The sequence below is a fragment of the Carassius auratus genome, chromosome 34, assembly GCF_003368295.1.
Source record: "Carassius auratus strain Wakin chromosome 34, ASM336829v1, whole genome shotgun sequence".
In the NCBI taxonomy this organism is placed as follows: domain Eukaryota; kingdom Metazoa; phylum Chordata; class Actinopteri; order Cypriniformes; family Cyprinidae; genus Carassius; species Carassius auratus.
Window position 1 is genome coordinate 23,879,648 of NC_039276.1, and position 22,829 is coordinate 23,902,476.

Genomic DNA, 22,829 nt, shown 5'->3' on the forward strand with positions numbered 1-22,829 from the left:
CAGGAAGTCGGTTATTTAGAATTTTCTCTGCAATATTGGCGTTGTTTTTGCCATTTTCAGGGGTTGTACTTTAACGAACTCCTCCTAGAGATTTATTCAGATCAACACCAAACCTGGTCAGTGTAATCTTTATCCCTTTGCGATGTTAAATTGCGAAGATCTTTAGATTTCGTTAAAGGGCGTGTCCATGGTGGCCTGACAAATTTCGATGTTTCGCCATGAAAAAGGAAGTTGCTGTAACTCAGACATACAATGTCCAATCTGCCCCAAACTTCACATGTTAGATAAAACTTCTGCCCTTAACAGATCTACATGCCCACATTCAGTTATAGTCATAGCGCCACCTATTGGCAACAGGAAGTGACATGTTTTACGCTGCGACAAACTACTCCTATAATTTTTTTGAGATTAACATATATTTTGTGGTCAGTCTAATCTAAAGGCCTGTGCAATGTTAACTTTTGGAGATCTTGAGTTTTTGTTAAAGGCCGTTTCCATGGCGCCATGACAAAATTTGATGTCTTGCCACAGCAAGAGAAGTTGTTGTAACTCAAGCATAAAATGTTCAATCTTCCCCAAACTTCACATGTTCGATAAGAGTCCTGGCCTGAACACATCTGAAGGCCAATATTCCATTATAATGATAGCGCCACCTGCTGGCAACGGTAAGATTGGCACATATATGGGATATACTTTGATATATTCCACTTATATTTAGGACATTAAATGCATATTTCTCAACGTTCACCTTTTTACTAAAGCAACACGATGGCGGTGAGCCCGGGTGGGAGGGCCCGTTCATCGCTGCTTGCAGCTTTAATTAAGACTGATGCTGAAATCTGGAACCTATTCGATTGGGTTTGCAACCTTGATTTAGGCTGCAGTAAAGGTCACAGAAAAATATATGCATTTAACGGTTGCTTTTGGTCAAAATATGACCTAAAAGTAAATATCAAATGAAATACACACAGTATTAAGAAATGGCCTCATGAAAGTATTAGAGAAAAGAGACAGTTGTCATGTTTATCTGAGCCCTAAAATAAAATCTTTATTAAACATTTTGTACAATAACATTAAAACAAAATACAATAGATTTATAAAGAAATATATAGTGAAAAAACAACAACAAAGGTTGAAAGAAAAAATAGTCTTGTGAAAGTCTACATTATCTGAGAAGCAGGGAATCCCACGCTCCTTTGCTGACCCCTAAAGGCCAGTAGTGGCTTCAATCTGTGCTCATTTTCTGATGCATCAATTCATGTTGTGCATGTGTCATTTCAAAACGTACATTGTAAAACCTATTTCACAGCCTTTGTACGCAAAATAATTTGACATCCAGCATCATGATATTGTGTAACACAAGTCACTTGTGTAAAATGTTGTCAGTGTACTGCATAAAGTCTATGATTGCTTAAATATAAAATAACAAGAAAATTTCAACACAACACTAAGTCAATACAGTAAACACATGTACCAAGAAATAGGGATAAAAAGGAGACCCACAAAAATAGAACAAGGCTTAATACACTCCCTTTGCAAGAACAAATCTGAATTTTACGACACAACATATTGTCATGAAAACACATTTTTCACAAGACTCAATACACTGCACCATCTGAACAGTATTGCACTCACCTCTGGTAGACAGCACAGGAACTAACTATAACCGTGCAGTGCACCCTACAATCTTTCTTGAACAGAATGAAATGCTGTAAAAGGCGTATTGTGCAGCATTATGATATACAAGACAGTCTAGCAATGAAAGTTTTAGTGCAAGTTTACTTTGAATCATCAGAAAAATCTTTTTGAGGTGGTTTCAATGGTACAAATATTTATATGCATTAAAATGCAGATATTTGCATCCGTGTTCTCTTGTTAGAATTTAAGCATGAATTACATAGAGTATGGAGACATGCTGGCTAAAATGCTTTGGGCAAAATAGTGTTTGAAACTTTCAAAAAACTGTCTTGACATTTCTTTGTTTTATGGCACTAATGGTCAATAAGACATTGATTTTACCTTCTTAAAATCAGCATAGGATTCGACTGAAGAATTGAACTGACTGAAGCATTTAAAAACATTTCATCAAAAATAAACCCACTACCATTATTGTTAGAATCTAGATAGGGTTTCTTCATTCTACAAAAAAACGTTTACATTAAACAATCATTAAAACTCCTTTAAAAAAAAAAATCTGCTTGAGCAAAAGTGTCTGTGATGACAAGACAAAAGTGTTACGAAAAGGACAGCATATTTTTGAAGCCACGGCGATCTAGATATGTTACGGTAGTGATCATTTCAACAGCTAACAGCTGCATGGTTTAAGAGCCAACATAAAACCAATCTGCTCCAAAGAGAATGACAGTAAATGATAAATCCCCTCATGTCATTTTTAAACAGACTTAAGTTTTTACTCTTTCTTTCCGACAGCATTTTTGATTGTTTAGCACTGTGACGCCACAGAACGACTACTAGTAAAGTATCAGCCAAAAGTACAGTACAAAAGTCATTTATGTCCTCTCAGTCCTCTCTCAATCTTCAGGGTTTGGTTTTAAGTACTGTTGCCCTGTTCCTGTTCAAACAGCAACATGGCGAGCTGAGAGCGTGACCCAAGGCTGTCCAGGGTGCTCTGCACACACCTCTGGTAGATATCTTCACTAAGATGAGGATTACACGGCTGGTAACTGTATTTCTGATTCAGGGCCGGCTCGACTGCTCGGAAAACATGGAGGCCAGAGTATCTGACGAATATGTCATATATATCCAGGTTCTCTAGGATCTCCTCATTCTCCTGGACATCTGAAGACATGCGGGTCCGGGTCATCATGTAGTCCGAGTTGTAGAAACATGCTTCTGTGAAGGAACTGCGATCAAAGTGGCCGGACTCTTTGACCAAATCCATCGTATTGGGAAGAGACTGGTTATGATAAGAAATGTGGGGATTGTAGAATTGGAAATGGATGGGGAAAAACACCTGCCAGTTGTTGATGGAGTTCATCCGACAGCGATTGAGGAACTCCGAGTTGACGCTGGTTTCCACAGTGGCGATGAAGAACAACGTGTCAACCGGGTGCTTCTTGGAGATGAGGTCCATAAATTTGATTTGTGAGGGACTTCCGCTTTTAACGCTGATCCAGGGGACTTTGAACATAGGATACCGGTGCTCATAAGCACTGATCTGCGCTTTGACGCTGGCGAAGATGTCATTCTGGTTGACTTGTTGGGCCTCAAATGGAGTGTAGATAAAGAGAAAGGTCAAGATGGCATTCTCACTGGTTTCAAAAGCGTTTGTGGCATACACGTCCAAAAACCGGCGAACGCGCTCTCGGTCTTGAAGAGTGACGGGGAGGATGATATGGACTCGAGTTGCTTCTGTAACATAAGGCATGGGGATGATCTCAATACGACTGAGAGGCCTCACCAGGTGGACCCTCTTGGTGATAGAGCGACTGTGTCCTTTCTGGTTAACCACCTCCAGCTGGAGGTCCAGGGTGTACTCCATCCCTCTAGTGGGGTCAAAGCGTCGGTATCCATTAATAAACTTCTGCTTCTTCAGGTGCAGAACAGGCTTGTACTTCTTGTTCAGCTCTCCCATCGCCGTCTCAATGACATCAGCTACGTCCAGCTTATCGATTCCATGGAGCTCGCATTTCGGAGAACCATCGATGCAGGAGTACACCTGATCCTCGGTGAAGTAATCCCACCGTAGGACCTCGAAACGTGTCTTTGGCTCAAAGGGTGGATTGATTCCAACTGGCCACAATGCACTACGGTTGCCCTCGAAAGCCACCACACTCACATTTTTTATTTCCGCCTGTTAAAGAAGTAGAGCAAGGCGTGGGATACGATTAAGCATTTTAAGATATTTGATGAGCAGGTTATTACCGCCATTTGAAAATTTGTTATGCTGCACATTAACGGACCGCTTTGAAAAAGCAGAAAGGAAAGTGCTAGCAATTTTACACACCCTTTACAAAAAGTCCATAATGAATCACTGTACTCAAAAGGTCAAGGGAAATAACTATTTCTTCTCAGTTTGGCATGGGTGTTAATCAGAACAGGTTGAGTATAAGGGTACCTGCAGTTTTTCGATCTCCTCATATGTCTTCTGCAGCTGGATCTCAGTAAAGTGTTTGTGAAGTCTGTACATCTGCTCAGGATCAGACACTGGGTGGACGGTCAATGCATTGTTGAACTGCACATTATCTTCCTTACTGGGATCAGGATTTTTTCCCATTTCATAATAATAATACTTCTGCCCCTGAGGAAAAAAAAAAAAAAAAACGTTAGTGAAGTGAAATGTCTTCATTTAATTTGTTTGAACATACTCATTGCCACTATTTTTACATTCGGATGAACTTTGCAGTCATAATGTGCTCACTGTATGGGATAAAATGCTCACTTAAGGTGAACCCAAAAATCATTTAAATCATTTACTCATTTTCAAGGTGTTCCAAACCCTTTTTTTTTTTTGTCCTTATTATATTGAACACAAAGGCAGCTATTTTGAAGAATGTTGGTAACCAAATTGTTGACAGGAACCACTGACAAACATACAGGTTTGGAACAGCTTGAGGGTGAGTAAATGACAGAATTTTCATTTTTAGGTGGAGTCCAATTTAAAAACACTAATGATTTAAAAACACTATTAAAGCTGCAGTAGGGAACTTTTGTAAAAAAATATTTTTTACATATTTATTAAACCTGTCATTATGTCCTGACAGTAGAATATGAGACAGATAATCTGTGAAAAAAATCAAGCTCCTCTGGCTCCTCCCAGTGGTCCTATTGCCATTTGCAGAAAGCCATCCGCTCCCGGTAAGAAACAACCAATCAGAGCTGCCGTCCGTAACTTTGTTTGTGTTCAAAATGTAGAAAAATGAACATAATAAGCGAGTACACCATGAATCCATTTTCCAAACCGTGTTTTTGGCTTGTCCTGAATCACTAGGGTGCACTTATAATAAGTGTTTATATTCGGACTATTTTAGATTGCTTCGGGGGTACCGCGGCGGAGTAACCCAGTACCTTTGTGATTCTTCATAGACATAAACAGAGAGAAGTAGTTCGGGCTACGATGTTCTTCCGCAAGACGCAAGCAGTTCTGTTTATTAACCGCTAGTGTGTCAAAAGTTCCCTACTGCAGCTTTAAATGTAATTTTCGACAACTCTGCCTAAATTCACTTGTACCATTTAAAATGATGATGATGATTCTTTTTTTTATTTATTCAGACAAAACAGTATAGAATTGATCAATTATCATTCATAGCACAAAAATAAGTGCTGGCTTATCTGCATCAGCATTCCTTTGGAAATGAATGTTTAACTGAGATTTTTGATCTCTTCTCAATGCTGGCTCCAGGTTGCAACAAGTGATGTTCAAGCAAAGTAAATGCTATGTACTGCGCCATTAAATATAATATAGGACACACTTCAATGATGTGTTGAGAGACGGGAGATGCTTTAATGACAAAGGCAGAGATGGATTTATAACTGGATGCAATGACAAAATGGAGACAGTACATTATTTTTAGTGTGTCTGATCCGCTGACTCCATCCCCCAAGTAGCTCCACACTGTCATCTAGACATCTAATGCTCTTCTGATGTATTAATAGAGGTCTCAGTATCCGTTTCAATAAGAGATTAACCGGTGGACATCCAAACAAAAGTGTGACATATGACTAAATTTTGAGCTGTGATTCTGTCTGGACCATAGGCGACGAAGCTCAATAGCATGGACAAACACTAAAGTTTTATTGTTAAATTATTGTCTTAAATTCTTATGCTTATTTGTGAATAATTAATTAAAAACATTGTATAAGTTGGTATGAGTCAGTAACTTTGGTCAAGTTCTCTTCTAAACATTCTAGTTTCCATAGGCCGGTACAACTTTTAGCAGGTGTTTATACGAGCTAAATGAAAGACTACTTAAACCACAAAAAAAAAAAAAAAGAAGGGAGAGAGAGAAAGTGTGCGGTCTAAGGACTGTATTAAAGGCATTTAGTCCATTCCTGGGCAAATGTCAGCACTATATTTGTACAGTTAAACCAGACTTGAACTGAATACACCAAATAATTTCCTGCATTAAAAATCTATATTGATATTTTTGTGGAGGATTTAAAATAAAATAAAAAACTATGCATCAATATCTTGCATACATAACAATATCTTAGTACCTATAATTTAAGGTATTCGTTGTAAATATTGGAAGGAAAACTAAAATGAACCACTCATACAGAAATGTTTTCTCTAAGATAACATCAACAACAATAATGCCTAAATTTGCTGCATTTAGAAACCATAAATATTCCCATAGATGTAATTAAAACTGTATTACAAAATACCTAAAAATATGAGAATAGATGATTCCCAAAAGCACATGAAAAAAAAACAATCTATGTCATGCTTCACATTCCCTGTAGTCCTTTATAATTCTTGTAAAATAAACATTCTAAACTAAAATCTCAGTCACATAAACAAGCCCGAAAAAAAAGGATGCATAAAATGTACAAGTGAATGTCAGCATATAGATATAAAAAAAGATAGCATACATCGAAAATAAGTAGTAGGCCTACTTGTCTGGCATTTAATGATTATTTTTAAATTGTCTGGTCAAGTGGAAAGGACAAAGCTAGAGTGAGAGATGCTTAGGGAAGTCTATACTTGTTTGTTTAATAAAAAAATTATGGACTATGAATTCTTGCATTAAAAAAAAAAAAGCTGTATATTTTAGACTTTTTCTTGGTTATGCAGTAGGCACTGCTGAATTCCCAGACAGGATCTGGGCAAACAGGGACCGGTGGATGCACAAACAAAGCTGCTGACTTACATCACCTCTAACCCAGAGAGAGAAAGACAGGAGAACTGAAAGCTTTGAGATCCAACCTCTGTCTGCTGGAGTCAAAAGAGACAGACTGCAAAATGTAAAAGGTATTTCAGGTGAGAAAGGAAAAAACATTCTAAACTGGCTCTGTACTTCAAGATGGTGGGAAGAGGAACTAGAACGTGTCTTGAATTTAATTCCAGCAGTTACTGGCAGTGAGCGTAAAGAGCTGAACAGAGGTGAAACTTGAAAGAATAGAGTGCTGACTGACAGACTAAAGCAGCAGACTGGAGATCTTCCCTTTAATTGCTGAGAACGGCAGCATATTAGATAGGAGACACCTGACTCTTGTTTTGTTTGTTGTATATGCATGCTGGGGAGCTGAAAAACAGTGAGATTTAGTTTCATCAAGAATAATACCTCATATAAAGCTGTCTGTCATCAAACACCGCAGGTTTACCACAGGGATTCTGACTTTCTTTCAGTCAAGGCCACAGAGATGGAAAACAGACACGACAGCTCATTCAAATAAAGTGAAGTTGAAAATATCCCAAGTATTTTTTTTTCTACACAAAAGAAATTTCCAACAACACCAAGTTCTAGCATCTCACAAACGCAGACATTTATCTACCATCCATATTTATGATTATGTGTGCAACTAAAACTGATAATACTCATGATAGAATTAGACTCCTCATAAAAAAAGCATCATTAGCCCCTCTCTTAATTATTGCAGTATGATGTGGCAATAAATATGTCATTGAGTTTAAATGCCCTTTAAATGTTGATCATAGTGACACACAAAAAAAGTGTTTTTATAATGTCATCTAAATGCTTTAGTCAGAGGGAAATTGTACCAGGCAGGTTTTAATGAAGTGTGACCAACAGAGCTGGATAATGCAACTGTAGCTCAGCTTCCAGCATGTAAACATTTTAATCGCACTACAGTTGCCCTCAGTGATGCATACTCACTCTGAAAAACAGAGGTGATGCGTGGTGTGTATTTATTATTTTTAATATTTTTGATTACGCATCGTCATGTATTTTTGGAGATCAACAGCGGTACCTTGATTATAATTGCACATGTAAACATTCAAGCTGTCAAACTTTTATAGATTGGAAATTTAAAACAACAAGAAATGATGGAAAGGAAGGGGAAAGGGTCAAAAATTATGCAGGATGACCTTGACCTTATATTGCCCACATGAGCTAAAGATGTTGAAGTATTTTAACCATCAGTCACTGGGTCTGAAGCGTAACACAGCATTTTACACAGTGTCAGGATGATTAAGAGAGGGTAACAGGTCTGGAGCTACTCTAGCATGTAAAAAAATATAAAATAAAATAAAAAAAATATATATATATATATTTTTTTTTTAATTTATCAAACTGACATTAAAGACATTTATAATGTTACCAAAAGTTTTCTATTTCAAATAAATTCTGTTCTTTTCAACTTTTTATTCATTGAAGAATATTAAGCAGCACGAAGAATATTCAACATCAATAATAAAAAGAAATGCTTCTTTAGCACCAAGAGCATATGAGAATGATCTCTGAAGGATCAAGTAACACTGAAGACTGGAGTAATGGCTGCTGAAAATTCACCTTTGGCATCACAGGAATACATTGTTTTGTTTGTTTTTAATATTTTTAATTAGAAACCAGTTGTTTTAATTCATAACAATATCTGACAACATTACGTTTTTACTGTTTTTTGTATCTAAAAAAGGGATTTTGGGGGAGGATAAGAGACTTCTTTCAAAAACATAAACAAAAATCTTATTGTATCATGTGTCCGTTTTTGGCCAGATATAGATTTCATGAAATATAAAGGGTTTTCCCAAGGCTGAGAGAAATGATTTACATATTTGTAAAAGTCTACTGAATGCAAAACTTCTCACCTCAAATTGTTCCACGCAGCTGGTATCAGCATAGTCAATGATGCATCGCCCGAGCCACTCGTCATGCCTCGCACTGAGGATGTCATTCCTGCAGTTCTCCAGGAAGGGCTGGAGCCTTAGCAGAAGACTTCGGGACAGCAGGAATCCAAAACCCCCGTAGCAATACCGCCCCTGCATCTCACCTCCGATGAACACTTCTGGACTGCCCATGTACAGCACCCGGTCTATACTCATGTGATCCACCAGAGCCTTGATTCGATCCGCCTGAGTGTACGTGTCGTCCTGGGCGAGGTAGAACCAGTCGTACTCTGTGATATAATGTTCTAGAATGTACTTGATGGTCTGGAACATGTTCCAGATGAGGCGTTCATCACCGTGGGTGACCACAACCATCCCGTGGGGTATCTTGCGGCTTCGCGTACCGGTGAAGAACACAACGTTGTCCAGATGATGGCTGATGGTGCGGTTGACAGCCACACCTAGAGTGTTGATGGTGTTTTTGGAGGTAATTATTCCCACGAAAAGCCGCTCTCGGATTCCCAGCTCTGTGCTGATGTATTTCGCCCTGAGAAAACAAACAGACACATTTTACAACTTACATCACAATTTACAACTCATGATTGTGCAATTCAGGTTGTAATTCAATGCAATGTTTAACCACACAAAAAAAATAAATGAATTCTCGGATAAAAAAAAAAAAAAAGCCACAATGTATATTTGTAAAGATTTAATTATATCTAAAACTAAAACAAAAAAATCTTACAATTATATTAATTAAAAAAATAAATATATATTTGATGGAAAAACAAAAAAATTATAAATGTTGCTGTAACTGTTAAAATTAAACCTGACATTAAATCTATAGAAATATTGATAAAGAAATAACAAAGGCATATAACAAAATTACTAAAAAAATTAAATCTAATAAAAAAATAAATGCTCAATTAAAATGACAATAAAAAACTATAAAAAGTTAATACATAATATTAAAAAACAAATTGAACACAAAGTTGCCATTACAATAAATAAGAAATAATTATGTGAGATATAGAGATGCAATTTTGAGATACAGTATGCATTTGCAATTATAAGAAACAAGAAATAACTATTATTTTATAATATAAGTTTTTTGTAGGCAGAAATTCTGGGTATGAGCCTGAAAACAACAATCAGGATACAATCAGGATACAGCTTTGTGAACCAGTGCCTGGAGGAGGAGTTTAGTATATGAGGTCAATGTGAGCCTAACTGATCACACAAATTTATGAATATAAGCAGTACCGCCGCTCCATATACGCAGAGTACGCAGTCTGCGTAGGGCACCAACTCCAAGAGGGGGCACCATCCCAGTTGATCAAAAAAAAAAAAACACATACTGACACCGCTCGCACCCAGGGGGGCAGGGTTTCATATTTTATTGGGTGCCGCCATTGGCTAGCAGACCCCCACCTGCTGTTAGCATTCCATTGACTCCCATTCATTTTGGCGTCACTTTGACAGAAAATAACTTCATACATCTGAGGCCTTTAATGGCTCCATTTGTCCATTCATTATTTCTAAAGAGACACGAAAATGTATAAAAGGCCCCATTATCTTGTATCTTACGTTGTGGCCCCGTAGAAGCAGTTTTTGTAAAAATTGGCTAACGTTTGCGTCATAACCTGCGACTCTCTGTCAAACAGTAGAAAAATTACCATATGGACATGAAGAGAAGCTCGCAGGCAATCTTTTACTGTCTACGAGGCTATCGGGGGAACGTAGAGGCATGAAGTAAAGGGAGAAGCCCATAGAGAGTGCATAAAGGCAATGGGACAAAATTATTCAACAACGTCTGCAAGATTTGGTGGGTGATTCAGATTTCTCTTGGCACAGCGATTAGAAGACTTACAAGACAGGTTGCTCACATGACATCTACGTCATCAAGCTCAGTTTGAGTTTGCGCAGTTCGCTCGACCCCCAGGAAGTGCGTGCTTCTAATTGACTAAAGAGTATCAAATTTAGGGACTGTCTTTTCACATGGGCTCAAACGCAAATTTGAAGCTCAATAGCATTTGAGGAGAAAGACTTGCAGTCATAAAACAATTGTAATGCGTTCATTTAGGTGTCAGCTACAATGCACACCTTAATATATATTAAAATAAATTATAAATCATTTAGGTAAAAACGAGGCCCGTTTATCACTTTCAGGCACATTCCTGTGAAAGTTTTTATTTATTTGTTATTGTTATTTTCAGGTTTCCTTACGAAAATTTCCCATGGTTTTAACAATAGACCCACAAATCATAATTCTTGTAGCCATGGTAACTGCAAATTAACCATGGTTTTGATACTTCAAATAATATACTGTAATATTTTTGTTGTTGTTGTTGTTGTTGCTATAAAAACAGACCCAAGCCATCAACAGCATTTAAAATGACTTGAAATGCATTATATATAAAAAAAAAACAATGAGGCAATAATGATTGGTTAATAATAACACTGTTAAAATGCATCATGTAGGCAAATACAAAATAAACAATTGATGTACATGTTATTACAAATGCCTGCAAAGGGAGCCAAATGCCATGTAATGGCTGCTGTTACACTTACAGGACAATCAAATCCTTGTTTAGGCTACTGACCAAACTATTAATTCAAATATTCATTTAATCTTTCATTTTTGGCCACCTTTTTGCTATAGATGACACAGCCTTTATAATTTCTTCAACAAAAAAATGTGCATATCACAAGCCTTACAAAAATAAACCATGGTTTTATCATAGTAAAACTGCTTATTTTATTTTTGCATGATTTCTGAATGCCTGAATTTAAGGTGACTAAGATGGGCCAGTTAGTCCTTTCTGATGTCACCCATCCATAGAGGGTTTTCACCGACGTCACGTTTTGGGTGGTAACCCGGATGCGCGGCCATTGTGGAGGTACTTGGTGTAAAAAACTGAACGGAGTACAATGGAGTATAGTGCGCTTTGGATACTTTAAGTGAATGTAGCCATGTCTAAACAACCGAAAAGTTCAACAAAACGTGCCCAAGATGCAAAGGCATATAGGGAAGGACTTGGACCACAAGAAAAGGCGCGATATTTCGAGAAATTACGAATTTATTGGCAGATCCCTACGAGTTAGCTCCCTCTTCTTGGATCCGTGACGACCCGGTGATTCTTCCTTCAGTTGCATATCCCGATATAGTCAACTACCTGGTTTTCTCGCCGAGCCCATAAACAGCGGAAGACCTTAAATCCTACAAGGGTTTGGAGGCTTATAACCAGATGGTGTGTGGATGGGTGAGGGAGACACTACCAAGTTATCAAAGACCCTTGTATTGTAAAGGCCAAAGTAAGTAATGCAATAACGTCTTTATCATATCATTGCGATACTCAAGGTGTAGCCAAGTGACTCTCAATCATGTTTATTTTTTTTCATTTCGAAGACTCACAGTTTGCTATCTACACTGTACACTATCTGAGTTAGTTTCATAGTATTTTATTCTATCATATAAATGCACATGTAAAATCTGACACCCCAAAAAAACCACACACTATTATTCTCGAGCTGTCTTATTAGTACAACCTGAAACACGGCAATAATTAACCATTTTCCTTGACGACGTTCGGGATATACTTCCGTGCCAGTGCTTTGTTGTGATGCGGAGTGCCTCCAACATGGCCGACTTCCGGTCTGATGACGCGCCGTGAAAACCCTCTATTGTGTAATGAATTTCAACTGCTTCCGTCTGGCCGAAGATTTAAACCCCCTTTGTGCAAATCAAACAGATATAAATATTCCTTTGTACCTACTGACTGCAATTAGGTTTTCAATGACTTATTATAAATGTGTGTTTTATGTGTGTAGTGGTGCTGCTGTAAGTGCATGTATACTGCTGTCTACATAAAGAATTGCCTTTTAAGGACAATAAAGTTAAGTAAGTAATTAAAGACAACTGGCCATTTCATGTTATGGGATTAGTTAACTGTAGTCTCTAACCTTCCTAATTTACCTCTGGGCATTGTAAATGTTGGGGTCACCCTTGGTGCACAACAACAGGAATAGGGGCGAGGAGCGAGGCACTAAATGAACTGTACCAGCACATCAGTGAGCAGCGGACAGGCGCCCTGATGCTTTTCTTATCTTAGCTGGGGATTTCAACCACGCTGACATAAAGAGTGTGTTCCCAAAAATATACCAACACATTAACTTTCCAAGACATGGTTACAACACTCTGGACTTTGTTTACACCACCCAGAGAGGACCTCCCCCTCCCCCACCTAAGTGCCTCAGACCACATCACTGTCACGCTAATGCCTGCATACCTACCGCTCGTTAAAGTCGCCAAACCAGTTCACAAACAGATACAAGTGTTGCCGGAAGGGTCATTAGAGGCTTTTCAAGACCACTGATTGGAATATGTTTAAGCAGGCTGCCACATACACTAACACCACAGACCTCCAAGAGTACTCAGAGTACTCAAATGTATTGATGATGTAACAGCCACAAAGACCATCACTGTCCGGGCCAACTATAATCTGTGGATGACAGGGGAGGTCTACAGACACCTTAAGGCTCGGAACAATGCCTTCAAAGCTGGAGATGAGGTGGACCTGAGGACAGCTAGGGCCAACCTATCCCATTGCATCAGAGAGGCTAAAAGACAGTAACGGTCATCTCCCTGCTGAACGAGTTGAACGAGTTGCTCCAGGTCCTGACATCCTTTCCGGAGCGTGTACTGAGAGACTATGCAGTGGAATGTACTGATGTCTTCACAGGCTTTTTTAATCAACTCGCTGTTGTCTCCACATGCTGATTCAATGACTACCGTCCAGTTGCACTTACTCCTATTTTCATGACGTGCTTTGAACGGTTAGTCATGCACCATATCAAGTCTGCCCTCCCCACCTCCCTAGACCCCTTCCAGTTTACATCGGTCCAACCACTTGACTGATGATGCCATCGCCACTGCCGTCCACTTAGCACTCACACATCTAGACAAAAAAAAATGACTCATACATCAGAATGCCTCTCATAGACTTCAGTTCAGCATTCAACATATTCATCCCTCAACAGGTCATTCATAAACTGGTCCAGTTGGGGCTCAACACATTGCTGTGCAACTAGTTGTTGGACTTTCTGACTGGAAGATCTCAGGCAGTACGGGTCGGCAGCCACACATCCAGCATCATCACACTGGGCCCCCCAAGGATGTGTGTTGAGAGATTGTTGTTGACTTCAGGAGAGTACACAATCAACATGTTCCTCTGACCATCAATACTGTGACTGTGGAGAGAGTGAGCAGTTTGTGAGTGTGCAAATAACAGAGGACCTCTCCTGGACTGATAACACAGTAGCACTGGCCAAGAAAGCGCAGCATTTTCTACAGAGGAACCGTAGAGCTGCATCACTGTGTGGTATGGTGCTTGCAATGCGTCCTGCCGGAAGACTCTTCAAAACATAGTAAGAGCAGCTGAGAAGATCATTGGTGTCTTTCTCCCCTCCCTCCAGGACACCTTAAAGCCCTCTGCATCACAGGCAATGCCATCAGGGATGAGACTGCGGAGTCTCCAGTACTGATGTCCGGTTGAACCAGTTGAACCAGTTCACCAAATTGAAATGAATCATTTGAAATGGTTTGTATCTCCAATAAGCATTAATCCACAAATGACTTACTGGGGGGGGGGGTAATTTTGCTAATTTTCACTCAATCTCCTGTTAATCTTGAGTACCTATAGATTAGTACTGCATCCTTCATATCTCCAAAAAGTCTTTAGTTTTATTATATTTATAAGAGAAAGACAGTCTGTACGTTTTCTTTTTTTTTTTTTCGGAAAAACACGAGCGGCTGGAGGCGCAACGTGTGGGCGGAGCTAAAGAATCACGAGCGCAAGTAGGCTTTTGCGTTGAGAGCGTCTGGAAGCTAAGACATTACCGTGAGGAAAAAAACATCATCCGAAACAAACCATGGGTAACAGTCAGATTCAGTCGTATATTTATTATCCAGAATCAGATCCCGAGGCTGAAATTGAACAAGAGCAGCAGCAGTAACGACTACAGCAGGACGTCTCTATGTAGTATGTCTTGAAAATGTATATATTTGCTTAGCGGTTTTGGAAAATTACTAAGTTCCACTTTATGTCGTCTTTTTTTTTTTCTTTAAAGGTGTACATGTGGGAAGTGCAGTTTGATGCCAACATCACATTTACTTGATGTACGCACCGATAGCTAAGTTAACAACAAGCAGTTTTACTCACCGCCTGTGGTTCTAACACAAGATCGTGACCCTTTTTCATTGGGACTGCATCATCCTTAAGAAATAAACAATATGCAAATCCGGCGTCAAACTGGGCCTTGTTTGTAAAACAAGCATCTTCGAAATGCAGGGAACAAACACAAACACTTGCACAACTCCGTTGATGCTCTGTAAAAATAAACTCCATCCACTGGTCCCTTAATGCGTTTTTTTTTTTTTTTTTTGGTAATCTGTGCAGGGTTGTCTTGCCCTGGCAACCAAAAACACACTTCTTTTGTGACATTGCGCTCTATCGCTCTGGTCAGTGAACGTCTCTGCTCTGTTCTACGGGCGCACGCGTGCTCTTCCGGGAGAAGTGCCCTTAGGACCCATATAAGGAAATTCCGCTCTCTTTTGGAACAAAAATACTCCTTCAAACGTACAACTTAATTTTTGAAACTTTGTCCATGTTTAGCATGGGAATCCAACTCTTTAACAGTGTAAAAAACTCAGTATGCATGAAGCAGCATTTCACCCCCCCCCCCCCTTTAAACTTTAAACTTTTTTAACGTGGCTGACACTCCCTTGGAGCCAAATAAACCAATATCCCAGAGTAATTAATTTACTCAAACAGTACACTGACAGAGCTGCTGTGAAGAGAGAACTAAAGATGAACACAGAGCAGAGCCAGATAACGAACGTACGCGCCTACTGCTGGAGCGGTTCTCGTTCTCCAGTCAAGAACCGGTTGCATTGGTTTTCGGATCACCAGTACACTGAACCGTGAACCATTTCTGTCTAACGCATCTGATTTGGGAACCAAGGAGCTGATGATACTGCGCATGCGTGTAATTTTTCAAGAGGACAAAATGCATATTGAAATATTTTGTTAAATATCAGAAAGTGTGATAAAATAACTAATGTTATGAGCGCGGGCAAATGGGTAAAATCTTGAATGAAGGGCAATCTGGCGAAACGTAAGTTTATTTAATAGCAAATAAATCGCAATGGATTATGTATAGTAAGTGGATCGTGGTATCTGCGCTGATGACACCTAATTTATTTACTTTATATTTTCAAGATTTAAATCCTCATATGCACATTATTGCTGTTACTGTATTTGGGTGTGCTGTTGCAAAAACTTAATTGAAAACTTTTCATGATTATGAGGTTTTTAGCTGACTAGTGAAACTGAAGTTATGATTACTGACTTTACATATTTGAATGTTTGATAGACTTGACACCATTAGGTCATCTACAATGGTGTCATAACAGCTCCCACATCCCCAGGTCCTTCCACCCCCCCTCCCACTAACAAACTGTGACCTGCACCAGACACTTTGTGCAGCATTGGTCTGCTCATTACCTTATTCAACTACCTCTTCAGTCAGTTTAAATAAAGAACTGCTCTCTGAGCTCTTTGTCACTTTAATCAAACTGAATAAGCTCTTTTGCACTACAATCATTTTATTTGAACTGTTTGTTTACTTCGCTGGTTTGCACTCTATCTGCCATGTGCCCTGTGCTGCTTTACTTAACTTTATTTTAATTTTTTAAAAATATACATGCTCTTATTTGTATAGTTTTATTTTATATTTATATTATATTTATTATATATATGTGTATGCTCTACTGTTAGTGTCATCTGTATGCACAAAGGGGCTGAGAGTAATGTAATTTCAATTCTCTGTTTGTATGTGCTGTACATGTGGTGGAAGCATTGACAATAAATTAGACTTGACTTGACACTGAATGATTAAAGAGTTCCCAATGGGACATATTAAAAGAAGGAGATTGTGGGAAAGAAAAAAGTATAAGCCTTCCACAGGCCTGTTTCATCTATGAAACAATGTTGAAATACAAATAGTCACTGAAAACCTTGTTGAAAAAATCTTTGAATAGGAAAGGCAAATATGCAGTCATGTTACTAAAAGTAAAAATTAAACTCAAAGCTCCAGTAGTATTTTTTGTTTTGTCTTCACTATGAGAAGCAAATAAAGTAAGGTTTATATTTCCATTTGCTGAAAAATACTGATCTTCAACTACTTAAGTCACTTATCTTGTCAAAATGTCATTAAGAAAGAAAAATAATAATGTAACATTTTAGGGCAGTTGCAAAATGCAATGTGCATCGATTTTGATTAAACCAACATCATAGGCATGGCTGTATACAACCTTGTATTAACCTTGAAATTCAGGAAAACAACCAATTTCAGTAAAGGTAAACAACAATAAGACCAGGTGAGTTTTTGTGTGGTTGTTTTGTGTTTTTTAGTTAATCGTTGGGAATGTAGCCTAGTCGCACAGACAGACAAGCTGTTATTCATGACTTCCTATACACGGCTATAATTCATAATAATAATAACTGTAATTATAAGTTTAACTCAATCCATATTCCATTCTGTAAATATGGGATATTTTAGATTTTATTTAGAATTTAAGAATATTTTACCAAAGGAGGTTTTGATTGTCTTTTTGTCTTGTCTGGTATATACGCACAAAACTTTTTTTTTAAATAAAATAAATAAATAAACACAGGAAGGCCAAAACTATTACAAGCAAATACATATACAGTCATGGAATCAACTCGACTAGATATGCCCTAGTATAAAATCAGAAAAGGTTGTTTTTTTTTTGCTTGTTTTGTTTTTTTTTTTTTTTTTTTTGACGGGAACCACAGAATAAAAGACAGAAGAAGCAGTCTTCTTGGTTTGTCTACCTGAAAATTTTCTTTGGCTGTGACTGTTCAACTGGTTTAAATGGGATTATTCTCGGCTGGAAATCCTCCTCCTCCTCACCATCATCATTCCCAGTGGAAATAGAGTTGGGTCTCCGGGCTCCTTTCAAACTTCCATCCTGGGATAAAATGATTCCTTCATCTGTTATAGAGTTAATAACACAGCTCTCTTCTACCCAGCTCTCACTCAGCAAACTCAGAGTAAATCCCAGCGAGATCCCGATAATAACCGGGCCGATCGGCCTTAACAGGCTGATCAACATAGGAAACCTCATTGTACTCCGACTACAGTGCTGTGCACACCTCTTTTAAGCGCGACCTTCTGAACAGAGTAGCGCACAATAAGAAAGCGTTTCGATAGCTAGCGGAAATGAATTGGACGTATTCCTTAACCTGTAACAGTATCACCTTCCTCTAAAATATTGAGGCACTCGTGCGTGTCGGTGGCTGTCACTCCTCCCAGAAGACTCGAGCGCCCCGCCCACAAAATCAAACGTCATTACAAACAGTCGGGGCATCCCTTTCAGTTTGAAATCCAATGTGGTTGTGGCTAGAAGCAATACAGCAAAAAAGGGAAGCTAACAATTAATATAATTTTTTAATTTTATTAACGTCTACACCTACCATCCATAAACCTACCCCATAATGCAAAAATAGTAATTACTGAAGTAGGCTACAGTGTAAGAAAAAGTAGGCTACGCTTCATTGAGGTGCGTATGCTCAGTAGTTTTTGCTGTAGCTATGCCATCTAATGCCATTTAAAGCTGATGTCTCTTCGTTATAACGTTTGATCCTTGGAATTAAGCGGTCACTTTGAAAAAGCCAATGAAAATTAAAACTGGTAAGTTAACTTAAACAGAATCTTTTTATATACATTCTGTCATGAGCTCGGAATCGATAATGTTTACTTATTTTACTATAATTCTTATATCGTGACTTAATTTTTCCACTAGATAATGATAATTTCTGAGCTCTGTAACTTTTTAACAAACAAACAAATGAAGGAATAATAAATATAACATATATAATATAACATATAATATATATATATATATATATATATATATATGTGTGTGTGTGTGTGTGTGTGTGTGTGTGTGTGTGTGTGTGTGTGTGTGTGTGTGTGTGTGTGTGTGTGTGTATGTATGTATGTATATGTATATATATATATATATGTATATGTAAATATACTTAACAATCCTTGCAATGCATAAAGCAGGTCAAGAGAGAGGGAAGCAGACTAAACCACTAAACCTTTCTGAGTCATAATCCATCAGCCACAGGAAAAAAATGCATGACATAATTTTGGCTTGGAAAGGATAAGACACACAGTAATTTTGTAATAGAATTATGGATTTATTTGTATTTCCTGGGCATTTATTTATTTGTTTGTTTGTTGAATCTTTGCTTGTGCTTTTCTATTTTTTTTAATAATCACTGACCTCTGTAGTTCATTGATTGTCTGTACATCAGTGTATTTTTATTTATTTATTTGTAGGCTTAATATTTATAGATAGATAGATAGATAGATAGATAGATAGATAGATAGATAGATAGATAGATAGATAGATAGATAGATAGATAGATAGATAGATAGATAGATAGGTAGATAGATAGGAAATATTAAATAAATTTCTATACAGAATCAGTCATTCCAATAAATAATTCTCCTTCAAATATATATGATTTGACGCGTGAACTCTGCAGTAACTTAACGTGAATGAAAATGTAGAAGACCCATCAAAATCTCTCTGACACATCAGACACAAACACACTGAGTGGAAACAATTTCTTTATGGGCCGCAAAAGCCCCAGAGGGAACGTTTCCCTCTCTAAGCTCTTTGTTCTAGATCAAGGGTGTGGTTAGATGTTATCAAGCATATTTGCATGATTACCTCACATCACAGTGGAAGCCCTTTCCTTTGGAAATCACAGAACCTAGTTCCGCTGATTTGAGTGGAAAACATGATCAGCCTAGTCCCAGATTAAACCTATCAAGTCTCTGTCAGGACATGTTGGCTTTTCTACTCTTGGGTTTTCTGTGGAACTTTGACAGGGCATGTTAAACTGAATTTGCTTGATATAAGTATTGCGTTTGCCATTTTCTACAGAGGAAGAGATTTTGTCATTAAAGACACTTTAATTTCTGCTTTGGATTTTGTACTGCAGACAGGAGAACGACTTTGCAGAAGCCATCTGACAGTCATGATCTGTCATCAGACATATTAATGTCAAGCTGCTAGGATAAAGGCATGTGTATGAGAGTTGACATTTTCTTTCAACAGGTGTTCCTTGGTTAAATTTGATTATTATTACTCCTGGAAGTATTTAACAGTTGGCATGCAAATGGTTTTTTTTATTTAGTTTTTATTTTTTTGATAGTATCATGTCAAAATCCACTTGAATTGAACTTTACTAAATCAGCATAATTCATTCTTTAGCACACCCATTCAGTCTCTGAAACTGTAGCCATACGTCCATACGATCTGCCTACAAAACAAAATCTAAACACTTGGGGGTGCTATATGCTCACACATTTAGAGTCCAAAAGTCTCCCCCTAAAATTAATGGCTTAATGAAAATCATTTCCAGCTGTACGATTTTTGCTTCATAAAACCATCTGCCTATTCAGTAAATGTGTTTCAGCACAATACTATCTATCACTACTGAGAAGTTCAAATTGTTAAAATAGTTTATAAATAGCTTCTCTTATTGCTGATTTTTCCTTTTCCTTCTCCCGTATATAAGATGGGTAAACATAAGGAAAGAAAACTGGATGTAAAGCCATTTATGCAGCATGACAGAAAAAGTTGACGATTCTGATTTGCAGAGAGTTTATCACACCAGTAATCAGTGTGTGGCCCATTACCTCTGTGGCTCGTCTCCTTGCAAATGTGTATCTCAATAGAAAACATGGCTTTTGACCGTGCAACAACTACATTTTTTTTTTCCATCCAGCATTATGTTTTGTTCCTCCAGATGTTTTAATATAAATCTATTATATATAATTTCAATGCAGAAAATCCCACAAAATCGTAAATCTTCCATGTTGTCTGGTGAAGCAATATTAAATTAATCATCAGTGTACTTGAGAAATTGTTAAATTAACCTGTCCAATGGGACTGTCCAAACTGTACTCATATGCTAAATGGCGCCCAGTAGAGCTGAAGACATCTTCCCTAAAACTAACACCCTCCATTGGGCCAAAGTTCATGCCATTACAGAGTATTAAAAGTGACCCATTTGGAAGTTACAACTCCTTCTGGAATGAATTACTGCAAAGTCTGCAAAAAGTCTTACAGAGCAAGCACTGATTCAATGATGGCTCAAATCTTGTGGTGAGCAACAGTTTTTTTTTTTTATTGGAATAAATTAGAATGCACAAAACAGATTATTATACGGTGCGTTGTGATTATACATGTTTTATTCTGCCCTCATGTTCTGAAGAGACAAAAACTTACTCATCTGATACGAGTTCCAGGAAAAAGCACATCTGCTGAATCCCCTCCCATCCTCTGTTGTTTAGATCATCGCATGACTTGACACTGTCCTTTCTCCATACTGAGCAGCCTGTTCACAGACACACAGAAGCATGTGGCAATATTGACATTTTATAACACACAATCTACTGCCAGTGGTGAAGGAATTTCATGAACTTGACTTCTCATGGGGATTCCAGAATTGACTGTGGCCTGTTTATAAAGGTTATGGCACATATGTGTCATGTGGTTTTGATTTGGACGTCATTTTTAACTATGCTTAAAAAATATTGTGTGCAAATGGGATTTCTAATCGCAGTGGATGCTAACGTAACAGGGAGTTGTCTCACTCCCTGTTTGACGTCAGAATGTTAAACAAAAGGGAAAAGGGGGGAGATCATAATTAACAGTGTTTTCTAAATAATGGATCTTCATATTAGTAGGAAAAGTGATGGCTCGGTTTTACCTGATCAAATATAAATTTAGCCCTGAATAAATGAGAGATGGTATTATCACACTCTCTGTATGGTGGACGGTTTCTGCATGGGGATTTTTCCGTGCTGTGTGTCAGCTGAAGATATTCTCCTGGTCTTCAGAGGGCTGTTCCCAGGAACGCTCAGCCAAGACCCCAGGCTCAACACCCTGCTGTACTTTGAAATGGGATCTTTATTGTCCATAAAGTTTAAGCCAAGTATGAAGAATCGCTCCTCCCAAACAAAACACGCACACACATAAAAAGAGAAAGGGAGAAAGAGCGCAGTCTGTTTCGTCAAAGCCATGTTTCCAAATATGCAGTAGATATATATAGATTGACTTTCTTTTCTTGTAGATAACTTTCTTTAATATAAAGAAGCCTCTTCATTTCATATACTGTAACTACTACGGGAACAACAAGAACAAACCTGTCTTAGTGTGATTAGATGCTGATTTTATTTGATAAACTAATTATTATTATTTTTTACAGACTGCCATATGCTTTCAGTAAATTGATTTGCCTTCAGACCAGAATTGGTTGCTGTTTCTTGCAATTAAACTATCTCACAAGACAGGCAGGTTTTCTTCCCTCTTTTATGTAATGATAAATGGAACTTCAAAACACCTGCAGTTCAGACAAAAGTGTTCCATATTTGCCGCTTTGAAGCTGGAGGGAAAACAAAGAATGAAAATCAAAAAGACCTGACCCTGAGATATCAGATAAACAGCCTATCACATCCTCTTTCTGATCCCGGCTATCTCAAATGAGATATGAATACAGATTCAGAGCTTCTATCTTTGATTGTACCTGTATGTGATGCAGTACATCACTGTGTCTGAATCCTGAATCCTGAATGACTTCAAAAGAGCAGGGAGGTCTTGGATTTTAATCCGGGACCCCTGGCCATCGGATAGATGAGGTAGAGCGTGTACGGCGAATGAAGACAACATCACAATGAAGAACTGTCTTGAGAGCCACAAATAACATTGGGAGGACAGTTAATGAGGGTGATAATGCAGATCTTTGCAGATGATAGATGAGAGGAACGCTATTACGTGCCAAATGTGTGAGATTCATGGCTTTGTTTTAAACGCACTGCAGGCTGAATGTGACTGTGTTTTGATGATTTGATATGCTCAGGAATCATTATTTAAACAATGGGGTGCTGGAATGCAAAAGCACAAGCTGAATTT

General features: G+C 38.1%; 1 protein-coding gene across 1 annotated transcript; it reads right to left on the reverse strand.

Moving 5' to 3' along the window:
• Nucleotides 1-1,028: 1,028 nt before the first annotated feature.
• Nucleotides 1,029-18,154, reverse strand: LOC113053581 (chondroitin sulfate synthase 2-like). Its single transcript, XM_026218714.1, has 4 exons — nt 17,665-18,154; nt 8,729-9,293; nt 4,079-4,261; nt 1,029-3,814 (listed from the first exon to the last, which is right to left on the reverse strand). Exons 1-4 carry the CDS (start codon nt 17,955-17,957, stop codon nt 2,552-2,554), a joined length of 2,304 nt encoding a protein of 767 aa, XP_026074499.1. The 5' UTR covers nt 17,958-18,154; the 3' UTR covers nt 1,029-2,551.
• Between the last annotated feature and the right edge of the window lie 4,675 nt (nt 18,155-22,829).

Bases quoted from the DNA above. Each gene is read 5' to 3' on its own strand.
- LOC113053581 (XM_026218714.1), bottom strand. From the start codon at position 17,957: ATGAGGTTTCCTATGTTGATCAGCCTGTTAAGGCCGATCGGCCCGGTT. The intron at 9,294-17,664 runs GTAGACAAACCA...TTGTTTTCTCAG, and splicing joins CAGCCAAAGAAAATTTTCAG to GGCGAAATACATCAGCACAG. The intron at 4,262-8,728 runs GTGAGAAGTTTT...TTTTTTCCTCAG, and splicing joins GCTGCGTGGAACAATTTGAG to GGGCAGAAGTATTATTATTA.